Source organism: Furipterus horrens, unplaced genomic scaffold, assembly GCF_987537825.1.
Source record: "Furipterus horrens unplaced genomic scaffold, mFurHor1.1.pri manual_scaffold_4, whole genome shotgun sequence".
NCBI classification, from domain to species: Eukaryota; Metazoa; Chordata; class Mammalia; order Chiroptera; family Furipteridae; genus Furipterus; species Furipterus horrens.
This window is the reverse complement of record NW_028327174.1, coordinates 182,536,135-182,557,388: the sequence shown is the minus strand read 5'-3', so window position 1 is coordinate 182,557,388 and position 21,254 is coordinate 182,536,135. Positions and strand designations below refer to the sequence as shown.

The 21,254-nt window shown below is 44.7% G+C and overlaps 1 protein-coding gene across 2 annotated transcripts in view; it reads right to left on the bottom strand.

Annotated features, from left to right (window-relative positions):
* ZNF462 (zinc finger protein 462) overlaps positions 1 to 21,254 on the bottom strand; it is a 134,982-nt gene that overhangs the window by 72,047 nt on the left and 41,681 nt on the right. For both annotated transcript variants that reach the window (XM_090274522.1, XM_090274523.1), the window contains exons 2-6: positions 12,280 to 12,529; positions 6,133 to 11,738; positions 5,212 to 5,373; positions 3,292 to 3,578; positions 542 to 660 (exon numbers count right to left, since the gene is read on the bottom strand). In XM_090274522.1, coding sequence (XP_090130648.1) covers positions 542 to 660; positions 3,292 to 3,578; positions 5,212 to 5,373; positions 6,133 to 11,738; positions 12,280 to 12,499 — 6,394 coding nt within the window. In that variant the 5' untranslated portion in view covers positions 12,500 to 12,529. The remainder of the gene's footprint in view (positions 1 to 541; positions 661 to 3,291; positions 3,579 to 5,211; positions 5,374 to 6,132; positions 11,739 to 12,279; positions 12,530 to 21,254) is intronic.

The following is a 21,254-nucleotide window of genomic DNA, read 5'->3' as shown; positions in this document are numbered from 1 at the left end:
AAATCACCCGTCATGAAATGGGCAAACACGGTGAAAGAGTCTTCCAAAAAAATTCACTGAAGACAAAGGGCAGCCTCTCACAACAACGCCAGCTGGTACACTGATACAAATGGGTTCCAGTTCCAGACATAAGATAAGAAGTGACTATGGGTCTAAGGTATTGCATGAGAAATCTTACTATGCATCTTGAGTTCTCTTTGTTCCTTTGAACTGCTTCCAGATTATAATCTTATTTTGGTTGGGGATTATTTTTAGCGGATGCATTTCCATTAGACAGAATAGGGAATTTAGAAAATTTTCTTAACAAACAAAAGCTGTTAGTAGCATGAATCAGCTATGACATGGGTGACATACGCTTGGTATTATTTTGGTTTTGGGTGATTCCTTAATATTTCTTTATTAGATTAAAACAAAACTAAACACACAACCATCTCAAGAATGACTTATTCTCGTATGTGAGACAAGAGACTTAAAATCCTACTCAGTGACGACCACTGGGTTTCAAACTCAGAAAACCTGTGTGTCACGAATACCAACTCACCAGCATGAGCTTTGAGTATATGTGTTTTCAGCCGGCTGTTATAGGAGGACTTGAAGGAGCAGAGTTTGCACCGGAATGGTTTGTGGTGTCCATGGTGGGTTTGCATATGGCGATCCAAACTGGATGTAGAAGAGAAAAAAGAAAGAAAGAAAGAAAAACGACAGGGTTAAAAACTGCATACATTTTTTCACTGCCCCTTTCCAGAAATCCCATTTCTAAACTGTTCAAAGTCATTTTGTTACTTTCCAATGATCACACTTAAAAAAAATAATAAAAGGCCAAAAGTCATACCTACTCTAAAAGGAGAGGAAGCTAAGGAAGAGATAACACTTGAGTAGGGAAGGGAGGTTTCAAAGTGGTTCAACTACTTGCAATAAGCTGTTTCCAAAGTCTGTAAATATGCAGGTGTGTTTATAGGAAGTCACGTGATACAAAGGCTGGCCATGCCTCCGACAAACACAGTGATGTCTGCTATACATTAACCTTCCAGCAGCAACTTATAAGGATGTTATTTAATTATAATGCATTCCCAATATTTCACAATTACTAGTTTAAAAAAGTAATAAATCTACACAACAAGGTGTGGGATGAAGTCCTAATTTGTATCACTGCCCCAGAGAACTAGCTTTCAGGGTGAATGATTCATTTGGGAATGGTGCTGCTTACCAGCTAAACATACTCTGTTCTCCTGAGCTCCAAGGCAGCACTTTCAATTGCCTCTGGATATCTCCCTCTGGATGCCCTTTAGCTACCCTAAACTCAACCTGCCCTAACCAGACTGCAGAAAACCAGCAGTTTTCTTTTCTCTCCAAAACAAACTCTTTCACTTCCTTGTTTCTATAAAGGACACTAGTATTCTCTCAGCCAACCAGACTAAACACCTGGGTGCCATTTGTACTCTCCTCTGTCCCTCATCCCTTATATCGAGTTAGTTTTTTCCTCAACCTCTCCCAAAGTTCTATTCTCACTTCTTGGATCAGCTACAATCATTGCCTCTTAAGTGGTATCCCCCATCTTTTTTTTTTTCTAACTCAAGAGCATGAGCTATGAAGTCAGACTGCCTGGGATCAAATCCTAGCTATGACTTATAAGCAGTGTGGCCTTTGGCAAGTTATATAAACTCTCTAAACTAAAAGGCCTTAACTTTTCTTATATAAAATGGAGATAATAATAGAACTATACTTCACAGGGCTGTTCTGAGAATAAAATGAGATCCTGCATCAAAATTCTTCATACACAGTGAGGCTCAATAAATGTTAGCACTTATGGTGACTTCACTCCTCTGAGTCTTCCTTTACAAGTAATGTAAATGATAAAGTATTAATTCTGCTCTCAAAAACTCCAAATATGGTCTCTGCTCAAGCACTCAGACTTTATTTTACAGTATTCCTTTCGTATAACTTACAGATTAGTCAAACTGGACAACCAGCGGAGCCCCTGCTATGGGCCTCACACTCTCTTCCTCAGGCTTGTACTCTCGTGTTTAACCCCATACCACATGTCTTTCCTACTTTAAGACTTGACTCAAATGCTCTCTATTTTATAAAACCTTCCTGATTCTTCGAAAGGGATGTAACATTTCCCTTCTTTGCAACTTTACAGCATTTTACTGATCTATATATTTAAAGACATGTGCCTTCTTACGCCAAGTCATTTGTGTGCTTGCTTCATTTATTACCCAGGTGGACCCTAAATTCCCTTAGAACACTGACCATGTCCTATTCATCTTTATTTTCCCCCAGAGCCTCCAGCACAGTGCCTACCACAAGGGCATATTCATTTATTCACAATGATTTATTGAGGGTCCACTGTGTCTCTGAAAATGTGATGAATGCTGTTAAAAAAATACTTATTGAACTGATGAGAACTACACAAGTTTTATGCTAGTGCCAGGATCTGATGACGAAGATTGGATATTAGGCTTTGAATAATAAGAGTTTGTGCCCCATTCTGACCTCTGCAGAAGCAGTGCCTCCTCCTGCCTTTCAACATCCACTAACTAGCACTTTATCTTTTTAGAGAAGCAAACAGCCCATCATTTATTTTCAATTATCATAAACATAAACTGCATGTCAGTCTTACAATTAGTCACCTTCATCCAAGACCATACAACACATTATCGAACATTTATCTCTCTTACACATTTGACAGAGAAAGGCAACAAAAGGTTGTTTCTTCTCAGAACCATTCCTCTTCTCATCACCCCGAAAAGCCTTACACAAAACCCCAAATTTACAATTTCCGAGCTTTGATGAAAAATCAGCCTGAACTTCTCTTTGGCATCCAACAACTTATCCACCCTTCAAGGTCTTTTTAAAAACATCAAACAATGATTCTTTGGTCACATGGGTATATAGTCCTAATTTTATCTCATAGCCACTCAGTTTCCCAAATGGAACTTATTCCTCCAATGACAATTCGGTTCTGGCTGAATGTCTGACAGATGTACCAGGAAACTTACCTACTCTCTGGTCTTTCTTTGTGTCAATCACAGCAATAATTCCAAACCTGTCGTTTCTGAAAACTGCCTGCATTAAGTCAAATCTCTTATCAACCAAGCAAATCGCCTGTTCTTAGCCCCATTTGACAGATGAGGTAACTGAGATTCAAGGTAACAGCCAACTAAATAGCAGGTGTGAACCATGAGCAGTGCCTGCTGACTCCTTCAAGCTTCTCCTGCTCTCACTTAGCTGCCTTCCGCTATGACACCTCCTCCCAGGTACCACCTGCGACCACTCGAGAGCACTTACTTGTGCCTGAAAGCAGAAACAAAGGAGCAATACTGGCAGCTGTACTTGTCCTCGCGGGTAAACATGGCCAGGGCCAGATGGCTCCTCTCATGAGAACGCAGCCCCTGCATGGACATCAGGACTCGGTCACATTGACTACAATGGTATCCCCCCGGCCGGGTTTCATCCTCCAACATTCCATCAAGCAAGCAGTGTTCACCATCCACCCGGTCCACCAGGGTGCCACCGGCATCTTTGGCTGCTTCCAATCCATCCAGGAACAAGTGGGAAGGGTCTTCAGCCTCCTGCTAAGAGAACCACACACACACACATGCCCCACCAACAAAATAAATATCCATAGTCATTGGCCCAGGCTTTCCTCCTCTCCCTGCCTTCTCCCACACTCATCAGCATTTCCTGACAGCTTCCTTCCCTGCCTCTTCAGCTCCCCCTAGAGGGAGGGCAAACCCGACGGCCATTCGTCAATCAGTGGCGGTGGTTTTAGGGCAACATGTCCGGAAACAGGGTCTGCCTGGGAAATGTTGAGAGAGGGGTTCTCCTACTTTGAAGACGGTTCACTCACTTATCTCCCATCTTAAAAAAAGAAAATTCAAAGTGCAATCCTACCTAAACTAACATAAATCAGGGTTAAGGTTATGGCTCAGAGGGAGTGAAGGAAGGAAGGAAGGAGAGAAGAAAGGAAGGATGGAAAGAAGGAAGGAAGGAAGGAAGGGAGGAAGGAAGGAAGGAAGGAAGGAAGGAAGGAAGGAAGGAAGGAAGGAAGGAAGGAAGGAAGAAAAATAAGCCAAGTAGTTTGGGCATCCTTGGGAAGTAAAGGAAAGTGAAAGATGCTGCCCTCTGTCCCCCACACTAATTCCTGCCCTGCAAACGGTGACATGAAGGGTTGCTGTATAATCAATTCAAAAACTTAAGAAGCAGCCCGGTTTTAAGTCATCCATGTTTCGAAGTGGCTCTTTGGATTATTGATTACAGGAAGAGCCATCCTGTCTCCCTCGAGTGAGTCCAAGGCTAGGACGCACGGCAGTAGCAGACACGCTGCCCACCGCTGCCCCTGGGTGCCACTGCGCTGCTGACAGCCAGGGAGCTTCAGTCTTCAAAGAAGCAAAGCAGAAGCTTTACCTCCACGCCACACTGGCAAAACAGGACAAAATCAAGCAGGGCTGATAACAAAAATGTATTCACATAGCCAGAGAGAAAGAGCAGAACCCTGAACTGAGTTCTCTGCTCAGAAGTGGCAAGTGCTTAGACATATCCTGGAAGGCAGGGATGCTGGTGAGGTTATTGAAACACTGGCTGCTATTAGGTCTGCGATGTTCAAAACAGGCAGCCTGTGCTTGTCACAAATGGGGAATAAGGAGGGGAGACAAATCAGGTCAACAGGTTCTCAGGGCCACCTGTGACTTAAGGCTTTTAGTTTTGGATTTAATGCCTCTTCTGTTCCTCAGAAGACCCAGGATAAGAAGTACAAGATGGGCTTCTCCTGGGCTCCCTGCATCGCCAGCCCAATGAGAAAGAACAGTAAGAAGTCAGGCAGTGGGAGGAGCTGAAGATGATGGAACAGAACCCACTTGATTCCTCTCAAGAGCTCGGGCCACTTGGAAGAGCAAACAGCTAATGGCACTAAATGCAGAGGAGAAGGGGGACCTAAAGCCTCCTGTACCGAGAGGCCTGGATCTTCTGTATCCACCAAACTATCCACGTGGAAGGGAACCAGATCGAAACGCGACCAGGTCGAAACACGAGAGATGAGGGAGGTCCAACCTGCAAAGAAATCAGAACAAGCCAGACCGATCCAAGCATAAGTCAGGAACGCGCACACTCTGGGACGCCCTTTCCTGGGCTGCTTTGAGCAACAGGGTTAATGAGTAACGCCAGTGGCTCACACACAAGAACGCTCATCCAGACCTTCCCAGTTCTCACCTTCACAGAGGACACGGCCGGGACGCTGCCATACTGGACGTGCTTTCGGAGGTGATTGCAGATGGCTCGGAGCGTCGGGTGCACTTCTACACAGAATTTACACTTGTAGCCCACCACCTTCCTCTCCTTGATCTTTGGCACCTCTTCTAAGTGACCAAAAGGCTGGTAAAATACAGTGGTAGCCATCAGTACTCCGAGCCCTCCCTCAATGGCCGGCATTTACTCTTGTAGCTTACTAGCAGATTTTATTTTAAAGCAGGTTAACAGGTTAAACACCAAGGAGATATACATGAGTGTTTTTACATAACGAATTCATCAGAGTTGTGGCACACTGCCTACTGTGCAAAGTCTCTGGAACCCGAGTACGTTATGACTTGTGAGAAGATTTCTGTGCAGAAGCCTCATCGTCACTGCCACCAAGGTATCTGGTTCACAAACCAATTTCAACTACACGCAGGTGAAACGTTGCATAGCTACACCGTTAGTGAGCTTCTTGACACACACACAAAATTCTACTCCTTGAGATGTTAGGTTCATGTGGTAACATTGCAGACCGACACATGGCTGAGAAGCACTAATGAGACCAAGAGACAGTCCACAACTGCCTTAGGAAAGAGAGCGAGCTTCGTCGTGGACCTAGGCCTCGGATAAGGCTACTTGGCAGAAAGAAATACAGAGAAATCACCCAACCCTCCCCTGGGGAGCCTTGGGAGGAGTGAGAGGGAGGGGCGTGGAACCGTGGAGAAGGGTAAGCACAGAATGGGGATAATCAAGCTCGAAATGTTTAATTGACTTATTGAGCTCTCTGGCAGGCTAAGTCACTAGGAAGCCTGTAGCAGTCTGGCTGGCAACGAAGAAGTGCATGTGGGCACCAGTGCTGAGAGGCCTCCTGGGGGAAGGGAAATCAAAACATATCCTTACCCTCTCTTGTTTGAAATCTGCAAAAGCACCATCTGCATATTTCTGCTTGCTCAAAAGCTGTTTCCTCCTCTCCTGACGTTTGGCACGCTTCTGGAATTCCTCATTGTGAACGTTCAAGTGTGAGGTCAGCTCCGCTGTGCTTTGCAGTTTGCTATCACAATGCTTACACTGGTAGGCGGAGTTCTGCAAGCGGGGGCCATTGCCCAGAATGACAAAGTCCCTCTTCAGGTCCCGGCTGTGGTGGTCGGTGTAATGCATGCACAGCAACTCAGCCGTGCTGAAGGAGAGCTTGAAGCATTTGATGCAGCGGAACGGGAGCCACTCCATCTCCTGAGCTTCCCCTCCTTCCACCTCGGCTTTCTCAAAGCTGCCTCTCTCCTCCTCTTCCAGCAGCATCGGCTTCTCGTGCTCGTCGGCGTAGACGGCGGTGAAGTAGCCCCCCAGCTTGCTGGCGTGCTGCTTCTTGGGGAACACCCCCGGGTGGCGCTTCATGTAATGGGACACTATGCCCTTTTTGCTGAAGGACTGGAAGGAGCACAGGGAGCACTTTTTCTTCTCCACTGCCCTCCGGAGCTCCTCGCTGAGCTGTGGGGAGTCGTCCTTGGGCGGAGACGGGATGATGACCTTGTTGGGCTTGTCGCTGATGGTCCTGGAGGCCGCCAGGCAGTGGGTGTAATATGCATCGATATCGTGGCGCTTCTGGTAGTGGGCTGCCAGCCCTTTGCGGATGGGGTTGGTGTAGGCACACAGGGCACACTTGAAGAGGTTGTTCTTGCCCTCGGGCTGGGCTCGGACATTGTTGTGCTTGATGCGGTAGTGCCTGGCGATGCCCTTCCTCGTGGAGCAGAAGTACTTGCAGAGCTGGCACCGGAACACAGTGTGGGAGACCAAGTGCGAGGTAGAGAAGTGAGAAGTGGACAGAGGCTCCTCTCCCACCTCCTCCTCAGTGATGGAGACTTGGGAGGGGCTCACTTCAGTGGTTATCTCGGGCTCGAGGGAGACTGGCAGCTTCGGGGGTGACGGGGAAAAGACATCAAACTCAGGCTGATTGTGGTACTTCTCATAGTGGATTTTAAGCTTCTCCAAAGTGCCGTGTGTGTACGGACACAGTTTGCAGCGGTAGGCGCCGTACCCTTGCTTGAAGATCCTGCTTGTCTCTTCCACGTCGTTCTGGGCTATGTCGGCAGATTGCTCCACATCATGCACAAAGTCCTCGGCGGTCACCTTGATGGACGGGTGTCGCTTCTGGTAGTGGGTCAGGACGCCGTGGATGCGGGTGTTGATGTACGGGCAGTGCCTGCACTTGTAGACGGCACCTGGGTTGATGTCGATGTCCTGGGCAAAGTCAGCAGCCTTCACTTTCATGCCGGGGTGCTTCTTCCCATAATGGGTGAGAAGGCCATGCAGGTTGTTATACTCAGACTGGCACACCGTGCACTGGTACGGGGTGGAGGAGATGGCAGGGTTGGCTGAAGAGAGCTGGATGCTTTTCTCTGGGGAAAGCCTCGCATCCTCGGGACATTCAGCTTCCTGTTCGGGAAGTGGAGTGGGCATACTGTTTTCACAATTCACAGGGCCCACCAACTCTTCGGATGAAAGGATGGGGTTCTCAACAGCATCTTTCTCCTTGATGATATCCAGCAACACCGACTCATCACCATTCATGGCCCACGGGTGGAATGCTTGGTAGTGATTGGTGATGTCCCAGATGGAGATGGCTTCGAAAACACAGTCTCGGCATCTGTATGTTTTGGCTTCAGCTGGCATCATGAGAGAGGGAGTGGATGGGTCTGGCCCAGCCCAGAGTTTGGTGGCCATGTAAGTATAGTCAACATAATGCTCTGGGTGCCTCCTTTGGTAATGCAGGAGCAAGCCACTGGGCTCTGTGTGGGAATAGATGCACCACTCGCAGTGGTAGCCAGCTTCTATCAAGCCATCTAGAAATGCCCACCGCATGATGGATGTGACTGTGGCCTTCAGGGCAGGGTGGTCTTTCTTGGTATGCTTCCTCAGTGCATAGAAGTACGGGGAGGTATACGAGCACTGCCTACATTTGAGTGCCCGCAGTTTAGTTTTGTCCCGCTCTACATTAGAGGGGGCAAGAAGCATGCAACTGGCAGGTTTCTTCTGGTTACGGTCACAGAGGCTTCGGATGGTGGCTGTGTGCTGCCGGATCACGTCTGCATTGGCCTTGAAGTCTCGGTGCTTCTTCTGATAATGAATGAGTACCCCTTTGACCGTTCGGTTCCCATAATCACAGTGCTGGCAAAAGAACATCTCATTCTCCACAGGGGGGCCATCTCTCTCGGAACTGCTTCGGTTCAGCTGCTGTATGAGGGCGGGTGGCCTAGGGGAGCCTTGGGGCCCCTCAGCCCCTCTCATCATTGCAGATGTGGGAGGAGCCTGTCTGATATATTTGGCAGTAACCTTTATTTCTGGGTGTCTTTTCTGATAGTGGACAAGCACTCCCACAACTGACCGATTGCTGTAGGAACAGTGTTTGCAGTAGTAAAGCTCAGTACTGAGGTCTGGTGGTGGGGGTTGTGGGGGGGGTGGGGAACCCATGTTGGACATTTTGGGAGACATTGGAGCACCCACCTCAAATGATAATTGAGAAAGGGCAGAGCCCCTGTCCACAGACACCATTCGCATGGTTTTCTGGATCCTAAAGTAGGAAGCCTTTTCTTCAGGGTGTTTCTTCTGATAATGAACCAAGACAGAATGCATGTTGGGGCTTGCGAATGAGCAAACATCACAGTCGTAAACAACCACGGTGTTAACAGAGGGGTCCTTCTGATTTTCACATTCTGGAGAAAAGATCTTTGAAGGAGTGTTTTTATTAAACACAGCTGGCAAACCACCACCATGAGACACGGGAGTTGATGTCGCCATGTTCTTGGGTGCCGAATTCAGAATCTCCCTCAGCGTCTGGGATTCGGTGTTCAGCCCTTCCTGCTGCTCCACAACATAGCTTGAGAATATCATTGCGTTGTTAATCTTCACTGTGGGATGCATTCTTTGGTAGTGTGGCATCAGGCTTCTAACATTCGGGCTCGTGTAGGAACAAAACCGACAACGGTAGATCAGGTCTGAATGGTCAAAGTTGAGGACATTCATGGCTTCGGGGTGGTGTTCCCCATAATGCTGCTGAAGATCTTCGAAGTTGGTGTAATCAATGTAGCATTCTAGACACCTGTACACTGCACTGTGATCATTGGGGTCCAAGATATACCTAAAGCTGAATTTAATGTATGGGTGCATTCGCTGATAGTGGGTGCTGACACTCCGGGCAGATTTGTTGTTAAAGTCACAGTGTTTGCAATAATAAAGCCTTCCAGAGTCACTGAAGTCCGTACTTTCATTATTGTGCTCAGTTCCATAGATAGGAGTCTGTGTGTTCAGCAGAGCAGTATTGGGAACTTGGTGATCTTTCAAGTTTGTTGAGGAGCCGTAATAATCCTCTTCATCTTCAGAAAGGGTGAGCTCAATCTCAGCCCCATTGGTGGCATTGTAATCATGGGTGACATTTCTGAAGTTCAGCTCCTTCTGGGGTTCACTGGCATCTCTAGCCCAAATTTGTTGGGCTGAAAAGGGAGCGGGCACCTCCATGACTGGCTCTGTTGGCTCTTCTTCCCGGTCCAACTCAACCTCTATCTCCACTTCATTGTCTTCCTCTTCCTCCTCATCATCCTCAACGTTGATCACCGCATCTTCCTGCTGTTTGGTTTGGTTAATTTTGCTCTGCAGGTTGCTTGCGATTTCATCAATCCTAGTCCTCTTCTTCACGGGTGATAAATCGAGAGGAAAGTCATTAGCAAGCTTCCTAGAGGCCCTAGCTACAAAATTGTTCTTGGAGGACAACCCAAGAATTGAGGTCTGACTTTTCTTCACAGTGTTGCTGGAAGAGAGGTGGCTGTCTGTCTCACTTTCCAATGGTAGGCTGGGAGGCTGCCCCTCAAATTTTGGCAAGTTGTCGCAGAACGAGTGTTTGTGCTGCTGATGGACTCTTAGCCCTTTCAGAGTTGTGGTGGAGTAATTACACATGGTGCATTTGTAAGGGTGCAAAGGTGGGGCTTGCACAGGGGGCTGTGGCTGCTGCGTCGGTGGGGGCTGGGGCTGGGGTGGCAACTGGTGTGGTGGCTGTAACTGCAGTGGCTGAGGTTGTGACGGAGGTGGTGGTGGTGGCGGCGGCGGCGGCGGGGGCTGTTGCTGCTGCAAAGGGTCCAACATGATTCCTGACTTCCTACCGTTGATGCTTGAACTCTCATAAGACACTACAGCTTCATTCAGTGAGGAAGAGATGCTCTCACTCTGGGAATTCACAGCATCCCAATCGGACGTTGTACCCGTGTGACACTGTTTGTGAGCCCCCAGTTTTAATGAGCTCTTGCAAGTAAATGGACATTCGTCACATTTGTAGACAGCTGTCTTTCCAGATAAGTGAATGTTCTCTATGTGACGGGAGATGCTACGTCGATGCATGGTGAGGAAAGGACAAAAGGGGCACTGGAACCTGTTCATAAATCTTCTAAAGGGAATTCCCTTGGTCTCCAATAATTTGTTGCCATCCGAGCCCATCAGCTGCTCTGCAGACATGCCTGATGTCTGGTGATCTAGAGCATTTAAACCATTCTCACTGTCTATTTCATTTAGCTCTTCATCAGAACTAGAGTCATTCAGCACGCTGTTGGTTTCTAGGTCGGCAGAAGAATTGGTCATGTCAGCCATTCCATAACGGGATCTGTCTGCCAAGTTAACAAGGCCAGAATTGTGAGGTGACTTCGGCTTCATCTGAGGGTAAGACATGGGTGAAAACTTGGAAGCTGAAGAATTGGGTCTCATGATGGAGTTGCTGATGGAGCCCCTGAAGTTGGAGACGTTCGCACTGGGTATCTCTCGGCTTGTAGCATTCATGGACAGATAGCTGGAGTTGGAAGTGGGGCTGGGGGCGTTCTTGTTCTGCACATCAGGTAGATTCGTTCCTTCCTGCTGCTGTCTGAGACTGGAAAGGATCTTGACCATACTGCGGTGTTTCTTCATCATGTGGTCACACCAGCGTTCTCGGCGGGGGGTCTGATAGGTGCACCACTCACAGCAAAAGTTGCCTCGAGACTTGGTCAAAGGCTTGACCATAGATTCTAAGATGCTGCGTTCCACAACCTCTGCAGGCAGTTCCTTGCAGGGGTCCTGCAGGGACAAGGACGGGACCATAGGGTCTGGCATGGGAGCAGGGGCAGGAGGGGGGGCAGCGATCTCCTTCAAACTGTTTTTATGATACATCTTCTGATGCTTCATTATTCTTGCCCTCCTTGGTGACTTGTATGTGCAAAACTGACAAGAGAAGACTTTCCCAAACCCCTCATGCATCATGATATTATAATTTATGGATCCTGGAACAGGGGGTCCTGCCGAACTCCCTTCAGCTTGAGCCCCGTGGACCTTCCTAGTGTGTTCAATGAGGAGGTTTTTTGACCTGAAGTAGCGTACACAGAACTTGCATTGAAAAAACTTGTTTGTTGGTTTGGGATTAGGGGCAATATGCTGACTATAATATCCTGGACTGTGGCCATAGTAACTTCCGGATCCCAATGCAGTTGCATTTTGACCTGAAGAAAAAGCATAAGGTAAGTGGGACAAGAAAAGTAAAATAAAAGATAATTTAAAAATTCAATCATGCAAATCAATTTTTTAAATTATTCTTCATTAATAAACATCACACTCAAAAGGCCTAACAGCTCAAGATGAGGCCATGAGAATATTAAGGAAGCATTAATAAACATACACATATTGCTTCTCATAGACATAAGAAGAGGGTGTTCAACTCCAGGTGCAATTCCCGTCATCTCCATTAATGTGTCATATAGCTATAAAAGTACAAGTTTCACCAACTGCAATATCTATTCTAGAACTTTTAGATACTATTTTGTTTTCCAAATGGAAAGGAAACTTAAGAGTCATAAGGGAGCTGAAAGGACAATAACCTAGGATACTAAGGAAGAGAAACATGATGCCCAAACCACAAAAATGGCTCAAAAGAGGGAGAAACTCTGTAGAACAGAAGCCACATATATCAAAAACCATGGCCACCAGCTCAAAATAGATGAGTGATGAAATCTATCAGATATGCTGAGCTTAGTCTAGATTTACCTGATAAATCCTCTGCAATCGCAAATTCATCTTTTATAGAAGAAAACTCCACCTCGGTCTGATTACTGGCATTCATGGACCCGGATCGTGGCTCATTAGCATTGTCTTCAGCAACATCAGTTGGCTGCAGAAAGGCTGTGTGGACATCCTGAATGTGTGCCTTGAGATCTTCATAAGATGGGGCTCTGAAGTCACAGCCATCACACTGAAGCACCTCCATGATCTGGGTCTACCCTCTCACATTAGGGACCTGCAGCAGAAGTCAGAACAACACATCTTAAGAAATGCAGTAAATGCACACCCCAAGTTAATGGGGCTGGAAGTCATTGATGGAAAAAATTCTAATACTGCCAGATTTCTCTTACTAAACTATACCAGTTAAAATACTGGCCAAAGGAAGGCAATCACACATAATAGAGATGATGCCCTTGACCTCATAACTTCAAAGAAGGAAAAAAAAACCCGAACAGATAAACTTTTATTGACTTGATATAAATATATCTTCAAATGCCATTTGTCAAGGAAACTTCCAAAGTTTTAGTAGTTTTTGAAGTTCTTGACTGAATTCAAATTTCATGGTAAGTTAATTCTGACTTTGGTTCTGGCTTGGACCCATTTTCTTTTTTGAACTAGAATCTTGTCAGAAGTATATAGGTTGTCCAACCAGAAGAGAGAAAAAATTTCAATCTTCACTTGCCATTTTAATATTATAACATTGATGTTTTAGCACTAAATTGTGAAACAGTATTGAATCTCAAAGTGGTGGCAGAGAGGGCTTTTACTGTACCTTTTATTATTTTAATCTTAATAATTAAAAAAATAAAATTAAAAAAATAATTTTATTATTTTAATTTAATATTTTTACTGATATTGGGATATACCTCTTCCCTCCCTTCCCCAAGCATTTTAGTTGGGTTTTTTTTTCATGAGCTAAATGTTTATTTGCTTTTTACTACCCACCAATTATAACCTAACAGCTTCTCCAATCTAATTAGGTCATAAAATATTTCTCATGAGGTTCTCAAACAATAACTTAAAATGATAATCCAGTTTCTTGTTTAAAGTTGCAACTTGGTACCTCAATGCACATGAAGGCAACAAAAACTGGCAGTCTTGAAGAGGGGCTTCTGAGTCATGACTTTATCTCTTCCTATTTCTCTCCTTTACAAATGTGAAGTACATAGTTGGACACCCCCCCCCCAAAAAAAGAAGAAAGAAAAAAAACAAAACAACCCTGTGAATCTGATGTAGAATAAAGAAAAGCTCGCCCAGTTACCTTCATTCTGCTATTTACTATGGGACAGAAATATGTAGACAGCTTCACACTACTCAATGGAGAGTCCATTAAGAAGTTAAAATTGTAGAAGGTATAGTCCTTTCTCTCTTATTATATATTCTGAGTTGAGATACCCCGTTGTTATCTTAATGAGTGAGTTACTTCATTGAGAGCTTACTCACTGCAAACTCTACTGCATCATTATAATCTAGAACCAGATGTCCAAGAACTACCACATCTTTCCATACTTATATTGCACAGCAACTTTCTCTACTTTCATGAGAAAAGATAAATTATTCCTGCAGGAGAACAAAGTCCAGTAATATGTCCATGTAGTATAAGAAGCCATGGCGAGAGGATTTTCTATGAAAGAATGTTCCTGCTGATAGCCTACTAAAATAACTTCTGGCAAGTCCAGCTCTGGACAGACAGAGCTTGCCGAGTGAGAGGCAGATATCCACCTCCTCTTTTTTCTTCCAGCAATTTATCCTTTTCAATAAACATTGAACTATGCACCAGAGTCCTTTCAGCTAACTAAGTCTCAATATTCCAGATACACAAGCTTTTATGTCTAAGCACCAACCCAAATTGTGTGGAAGAGGTTGCTATCAGCTCTGGATCAAATTACAGCAGTCACTGAGGCCCCACCCCACTTCTTTCGCACAGTCCATTAGACCTGAAAACAAATTTTTCCATGGTGCAGACGACTCCTGCATTTAGAACACTTCACAGGAAAGAAAAAAAAAAAAAAAAGAAAAAAGCAGATCATCCAGTGTGCACGCCCCATCCCCCAAGCTTAGTCCTTTCATCTCAGCCAAACAAGCCACAGCTCTGCTGAATGTGTTTATCACACTTTCAAGAGATAGGAGTTCCTGCGTCACGGGAGCCCTAAGACTCACTAAGCTGCCCTCGTCCTCAGAGCTTTGGGAGCAGCCATTTTAGCTCAGCTTCTCCGTGCACAACATGGCTTCGCTGGGGCTCAGCTAGGCTGACAATCAGCAATGAACACTCAATGAGCAGGCTGGGCTCCTCCTAGGCTCTTCTCCCAACAAAGAATGAACTGTTCTCATTTCTATCCGAAAAGCTGCACCTTTCTCTTCCTCAAATGTCATGCACCAAGATCTCCGAAGGTTCTATTATGCCATGATTGATAGGCTTGTCCATCCATACCAGCAGAGCACTGGTTATTACTGGATGACCCTGGACCAGACCCTGGATGACAGCAGGATTTGGGGGTAGGGTGGGGGAACCTCCAGAATGCCTTGGCTTCTTGGGAGTCGTCCTTCCACACACAGAAGACATACCATCCGATTCTGCTTGCCAGATTCCAAAGTCTAATGACCTTTGTTAATCACCAGCCAGTCTGTCTGCATCAGCAGACCCTGCCAACAGACACACCCTTCAACACAAAGGCTGTCGCTATTCCTTTTAAAAGAGGTTCTCTGAAAGCTCCATTGTGTAGTGGAGGAAAACAAAATCTCTTCCCTTCGAAACTTCAAGCCTTTAGAAATAATGCAACAAAAGCCTTTCTGCTGTGTGTCTTTTGGAAAGTTTGAGCCCAGTTTGCACAACATCAACGAAAAGGATGGCTCTGCACAAGGAAAGCAGGGCACCTTCAGCGTTAAGTCATCCACCCAGAGGTGAAATTCATCTCCCGAGGCAGCCCTGGAACACCTCGGTGTCTTCGGAAGCTGCTAAGGATTCTAAGTTCACTGGATGCAAACAAACCAACAGTCTCCTTGTTCAGCTACAAAGGAGATGAAAGGGTTATGAGTTGAGAAGAAAAAAGCCACTGATTTGGAAAAAGAAGAGATGATGAAAGTGATTTCCTAATGGGTTCTAGCTTTCATGTTGTTGCAGCCTCTACCTCAAAAATAGCTCAGAGCCTTAGAAGAGGTTAATCTCCAGGATGCGGGAGAGAACCAGCACCAGGTACAGCTGAGTGGCCTTCAATTTGATGTCGGCACCACGTACAGAAATGAGGATGTCGCCTCCTTTGAAAGCCATTTTGCCTTTGTGTACACGTTGCTCCTGAAGACGCTGACAGAAGAAGAAAACAGACACTGCCAGCAGGGTCTAAACAATCAAAGAAACAGAAACTTGATGTGTTTATGAGACTGAGGATGTACCCGTGTCCAAGAAGTGAGAGGAGGAGGAGAAGGAGGGAGGAGGGGAGGGGAGAGACGATGAAAACTGGGCCTGAGGACGGCCCAGCTATCAACCCGAGTATGTGTTTGCAGCAGATGGTAATCCTCTGAGAACCAACAACAGCGAGAAAAGGATGAGAAATAAGCTCTGCATAATTGACTGCTCCATCAACCCAGAAAGAGCAGCAACCCTAAAAGGCTAAACTCGACTGATCTGCTACAAAATGATTTCAAATCAAAAGCCTTGATCTCCTATGTGCTTATGTCATTTAAAAATACTGTGATAATGAAATTAACAATATTTTTTTCCCTCTCACTAACCAAATCAGCAAAATCAAAAGCAGAAGCAGCTTCTAAACTAAAAAGAAATGCTAGTTCAAAAGGTCATGAGATGAATCTACGTATCAAACAAGCACCAAGCACCCCATACCCACCTCCTATTCCCAATACAACTATTTCCATCAGGTGACGAGACTCTATACATCACCCATGATGGCACCAGTAGGGTGAATATGAATTCATTCTCAAATAACTTCACATCTAACGTAATTAGTCCCCTTAACCTGAAACCCCTAGACCATTCTAATTACTCATTACTCTTCAGTTCTTATTACCAGTTGTTGAATTGTTCAATTTACATTTATAGTTTTAAGGTTTCAAAATGTGGGGGTTTAATGGGAAACCCCAAATCCAATTTTCCATATTTGACAAACTCTTGCAAGTCATATTTAAAGAAAATCCAAAGGTTTTGTTAAAGATTTGGAATATACGCAAGAGAATGGGGAAAGGGAGGTTAGGGACACAGGCTGTCATTGCTCCACCTTAAGGACACCAATTTGAATATATGCCATCTGTCCACACACTTTGTGTGCTCAGAATTCCTGGGATTCATTATGCCTCCATTTTCCTCCTGTGAAGGGAAAGGAGACAATCCACAGCTTCATGGTGAGTCCTTCCAGCTCACTGCCCAGAAGTAACTGGAGATGGGGGAGGCACCCTTGATGTTGCACAGCATTCGCCTGACCCGTGCTCGCCCAGGTCAGCTTGGCGGGCACAGCTCTTTGTTTGCATGGCCCAGGAGCAGAAACGTGGTCGTCAAGTCAAAATCCCAACTGTTCCCAGCAGGAGTCCAAACTGAACATGCAGGCCTTGCCTGGTTCTAACCTGCTCTCTGACTGCAAGACTGCAGAACAGAAATAAAGCTGAGAGCATCCCAGCCACGGGGACTCGGCAGCAACTAATTATAACCTTCAAAGCCTCTGAGAAACACAACCAGAAGCACCATCAGGTGCTTTTCCTCTGTCCACTCCAGAAACCTAGTTTCATTTATAAGACACAGAACTCTCCAGTTCTCCTGAATCACAATTCTAATAAAAGGCTTTAGTTAGCACCTGTTGTTTGTGCCTTTCTTACTTTCCTTTCCTACAGTAGAAAAGCCAATTATCCAACGACAGGTAGTAGAATGCATAAACTTTGGAACAGTTCAGCTAGAAAACCAGAAAAATCAGGAGCTTCAAGATCTTTTACAAATGTATTTGCAGATCAGAAACTGTTGATACAATGAGGTCAAAGAGCTGTGGGGGGTATGGGGAGGTTAATATTTCTATTTGCAAGCCCCAGGACCATGGATTGGGAGGAATTCCACATTTAGGATAAAAAATGGGGAGGAGAACTCACTCATTAATTCACTTGTGAATGTTGGGTTGCCACTCTTAGCAACAAGAGGTGTTCTATCACTACTTATCTTTTACTCTCATCATGGTCAACGTGGAAGTCCTATAATCTAAAATGCAAATATAGCCTCTCTCATATATAAAACTTTTAAAATTTAATTTGAACTCAGATATGAGCACGTGAACTCCAAATTAACAGGAGATCTGTTGGCAAAATAAATCAACAAAGAACATCCAAAACAAGCTACCTCCATCGATCCCACAGCATTTGGTACTACTATAGATCCTGGCTCACCATGTGGTGTCTTCAAGTGTCCTATCAAATGTTTATACTGTTTGCTACATGATCTAAGCAGTTCTGTGTACTCTTGGCAATTCACCACACTAATGAAAGGTTTAACATATCAGGGAGGATAAATAATTAAGGAATTCAGAAGGGAGACACAGCTGTTCTTTAAAACCAAATTTTCAGAAGAGAAAGAATTAATTTGCAACCACATATGTAACCCCCAATACGAGACTGAATTTAAACAGTAGCAGAGAAATACCATGAGACCCTGAATCCTGCCAATGCATGTGGCCTTTCTTCTGTGTGGTTGGCCTGGTCCATCTGTGGAACCTTGTATGTAACTGCAAAGTCTGAAGCAGGCAATCTGCAGATTAATAACCCAGTCACCTCCTGGCCAGGAAAGCTTGTCTTTGGGTTGTTTTAGCTTTGTAGTCCTGCATCAAGTTTTCAAGTATTACAGAGCATGTTGGCGTAATATTTCATAAGCTACCTTTGAGATCATCATTAAAATGAGATGAGCATCTAAGGATGTAATTCAAGCGACTACAAAAATGTCAGGTATGTAAATAAGAAGCGATTCGGGCTGAATGACCTGTTATGTAAGCAGGTAGTGAGTGTCTAATACAGAAAGAGACAGTACATACCTTCTGGAGAATTCACACATTCCTTTGTAATGATATAAAGCTAATTGAGGCCAACAAGCCAACAGGCAGTCTGCCAGCTCCCCTGTCCTTTAGAAAAGGAAGCGTGTGATTTGAATAAGGAGATAAAAGAGGAGAGAAGGGACTAGAAAAGAAAGGGAGGAAGCAGGGTGGTATCTCAGCGGCTTCAGACTTCATTGTCTGCAAAGGGGAACCTTCAGTTCACTAGATAACTCCTAGTTCTGAGAAGCATCCTGACAATATTCTCCTTGAGAAACAAAACAAAACACCTCCTTACATTAAAATTCTCAAAAGACAACCATGACAAACGAGATCCCAGCTCATCTCGTTCTTTCAAATGACAGAAAACCCTTCTTGGTGTTGACTGGATTCTCTGAAATGTCATGGTCCCATCTGGAAGTTCCCTAGAAACTTTGAAACCATTCTTGCCCTAGCATTTGGAGCAAGAGATAACTGATTTTTCTCCTCTAGAGCCAAACCTCACCCAAATGGCAGAGACAGAAAATCACCGTGTTCCTTTAGAGACTCTTCAGAATGCTGGCTGAGTTTCTACAGACACTTTTCACACTACAAGAACTCTCATTATAAAAATTGTAAAATTAAAGGGAAGTTGCAGATACGCTGCTGGGTCTTCATTACAGAACTGATTAAGACGCAGACTAAGCAGAAGCTATGGTAAAAGTCATTTTCCACATCATGAAAGACCAAACCGTGCACCTAGTCCTTCCTCCGTGGGTTCGACCTCAAGTCTTGGGTGTGTCTTCATGGCTGTAACTGTTCCTGGCACAGAAGTTCCAGCCAAATCACACAAGGTTTAAATTCTACACCTTCAGTGAATAAATCCAGAAACCATTTTTAAAAACATTTTATTTATTTATTTTTAGAAAGGGGGGAAGAGAGGGAGAAAGAGGGATAGACACATGGATGTGAGAGAGAAATATTGATCGGTTGCCTCTTGCACGCCCCCAACCAGGGACCTGGGGCTTGCAACCCAGGCACATGCCCTGACCAGGAATCCTACAGGTGACCTCTTCAGTTTGCAGAACAATGCCCAACCCACTGAGCCAGACCAGTGAGGGTCAGAAACCACTTTTAATAACATACTTTGCTCTCAATTATCAGTCAGAGGCAAAACAAACAAACAAATAAAACAAAAAACTCAAAGCAAAATGATGTATGATTGGCATGCAAACAGTATAAGCAAGTTTGGCTACAACTTCTTTTATTTGGGGAAAAGCCCATAAATATCACAATCTAATTCCTCCAAGATTTGCTCATCACCTTGATGCTCTTGGTTTGCTCAGAAAATTCGGACAAGTCACTTCTTTTAGATGAGAATTGTCCCACATCTGCTTACAGCAGTGGCACACAAGGCCCTGATCCAAGCAAAGCAATTACCTTTCCAGTCTAATTTTTAATACAGTATCTGACAAAACTGATTACAGAAGCCTGGCACCTGGGTCTGTCTGTCCCTCTCCAAACCATGGCTCCCTCTCAGGATAAAGTCCCAAGGAGGTTGGAATGGCTGGAATGTGCACACCATGACCACTTTCAATTCTTCTTACAAGGAGATCAGGATCTGCCCCACCCTTGACCTCTACCTATAGCAGAAGCTATTAGGCTACCCCTCCTCCTAATTAAACTAACCAACAGGCCCATTCAGATCCATTAGTTTTCCCATTCCCATTCCAAATTAATAGAATCTTACTATAAGAAAAACACAGTACGTATTTGTATAGGAAGCAGGCAGATACCCAAGAATTAGGATTTTTTTAAAAAGATAGCTGAGAAATTTCTTTCCCCTTTATAATCCCCAATCTACTTTCAGAGAGGAAGTTTACTCAAAAAAAAAAAAAAATCACTGCACCACCAAACCTTCTAAGCAGGAAGTTAAGACATTTGCCTGTCAATACAATAGTAGAATTGATCACCATGTGGAAACACTGGCATTCTCAAGTACTTGGCCAAGCCCATATTTCCTGAACCCTTAACAATAAATCTCACTTTTGCCCAACAAACTTAGGTTTTTCAGCTTACTCACTATTGGCCCGTTCTAATAATAAATGACAAGAATACAGCGATGCCTATCTAAGAAATTAAAGAATTCGTCCCCAGCAGGTGTGATGGCACTGTCTGCCATCTTCACCTTGAGTAAGTCTTTTGAAGCCTTTACGTAGATCATTTTGCTAAATGAGATTAGGATATGATGGTCAACCTTTCTGTACAAAGGACATGTTTTACAAGTTTTCCTTTTCAAATTTTGAAAGATTTTTTTTCTGACTTAATGCATTCCCTTACTTTGTATTATTATTCGGAGACAAATGCCCAGTTTTACAAAGCTGACTTCTCATCCTTCTAGTCTGGGTTCAAAGGTTCTATCCAAGGGGTTTTCCTTGACAACTCCAACTATTATAATATTAGCCCTCCCTCCCCGCAACCCCTCCCCCATGGAATCCAGTCCCCTATCCACAACCCTTATGCCACTCACTTTTTATCACTTTAGGCTGCTTTACTTCCTTCCCTGGTGACATGATACCTCTTTGGGGCCTGTCGTCCTCCCCTAGAACATAAGCGCTCTGAGAGCAGGTCCGTGCCTGTCTGTTTGCATTGGTATCTTTAGCACTGGGGACACTTCCCACCAATGGGTACTCAGCAAATGTGTTGAATGAACAAACAAATGAGTCATTCAGAGCTCCTGAATTACAGGAGTCTATAATCAAACATAAAAAGACTAATCATGAGAGTTAGATTCTTTTTGAGCCGTAGTCCCAGCCAGTGGCAATTTTGCATCCTCTCTGGCCCCCTTCCTCACTCCATACCTGGGATATCTGGAAGTATCTGGAGACATTTTTGATTCTCACAACTAAAGGAGGGTGCAACTGGCATATAGTATGTGGAGGCCAGGGATTCTGCTAAATATTCTACAAT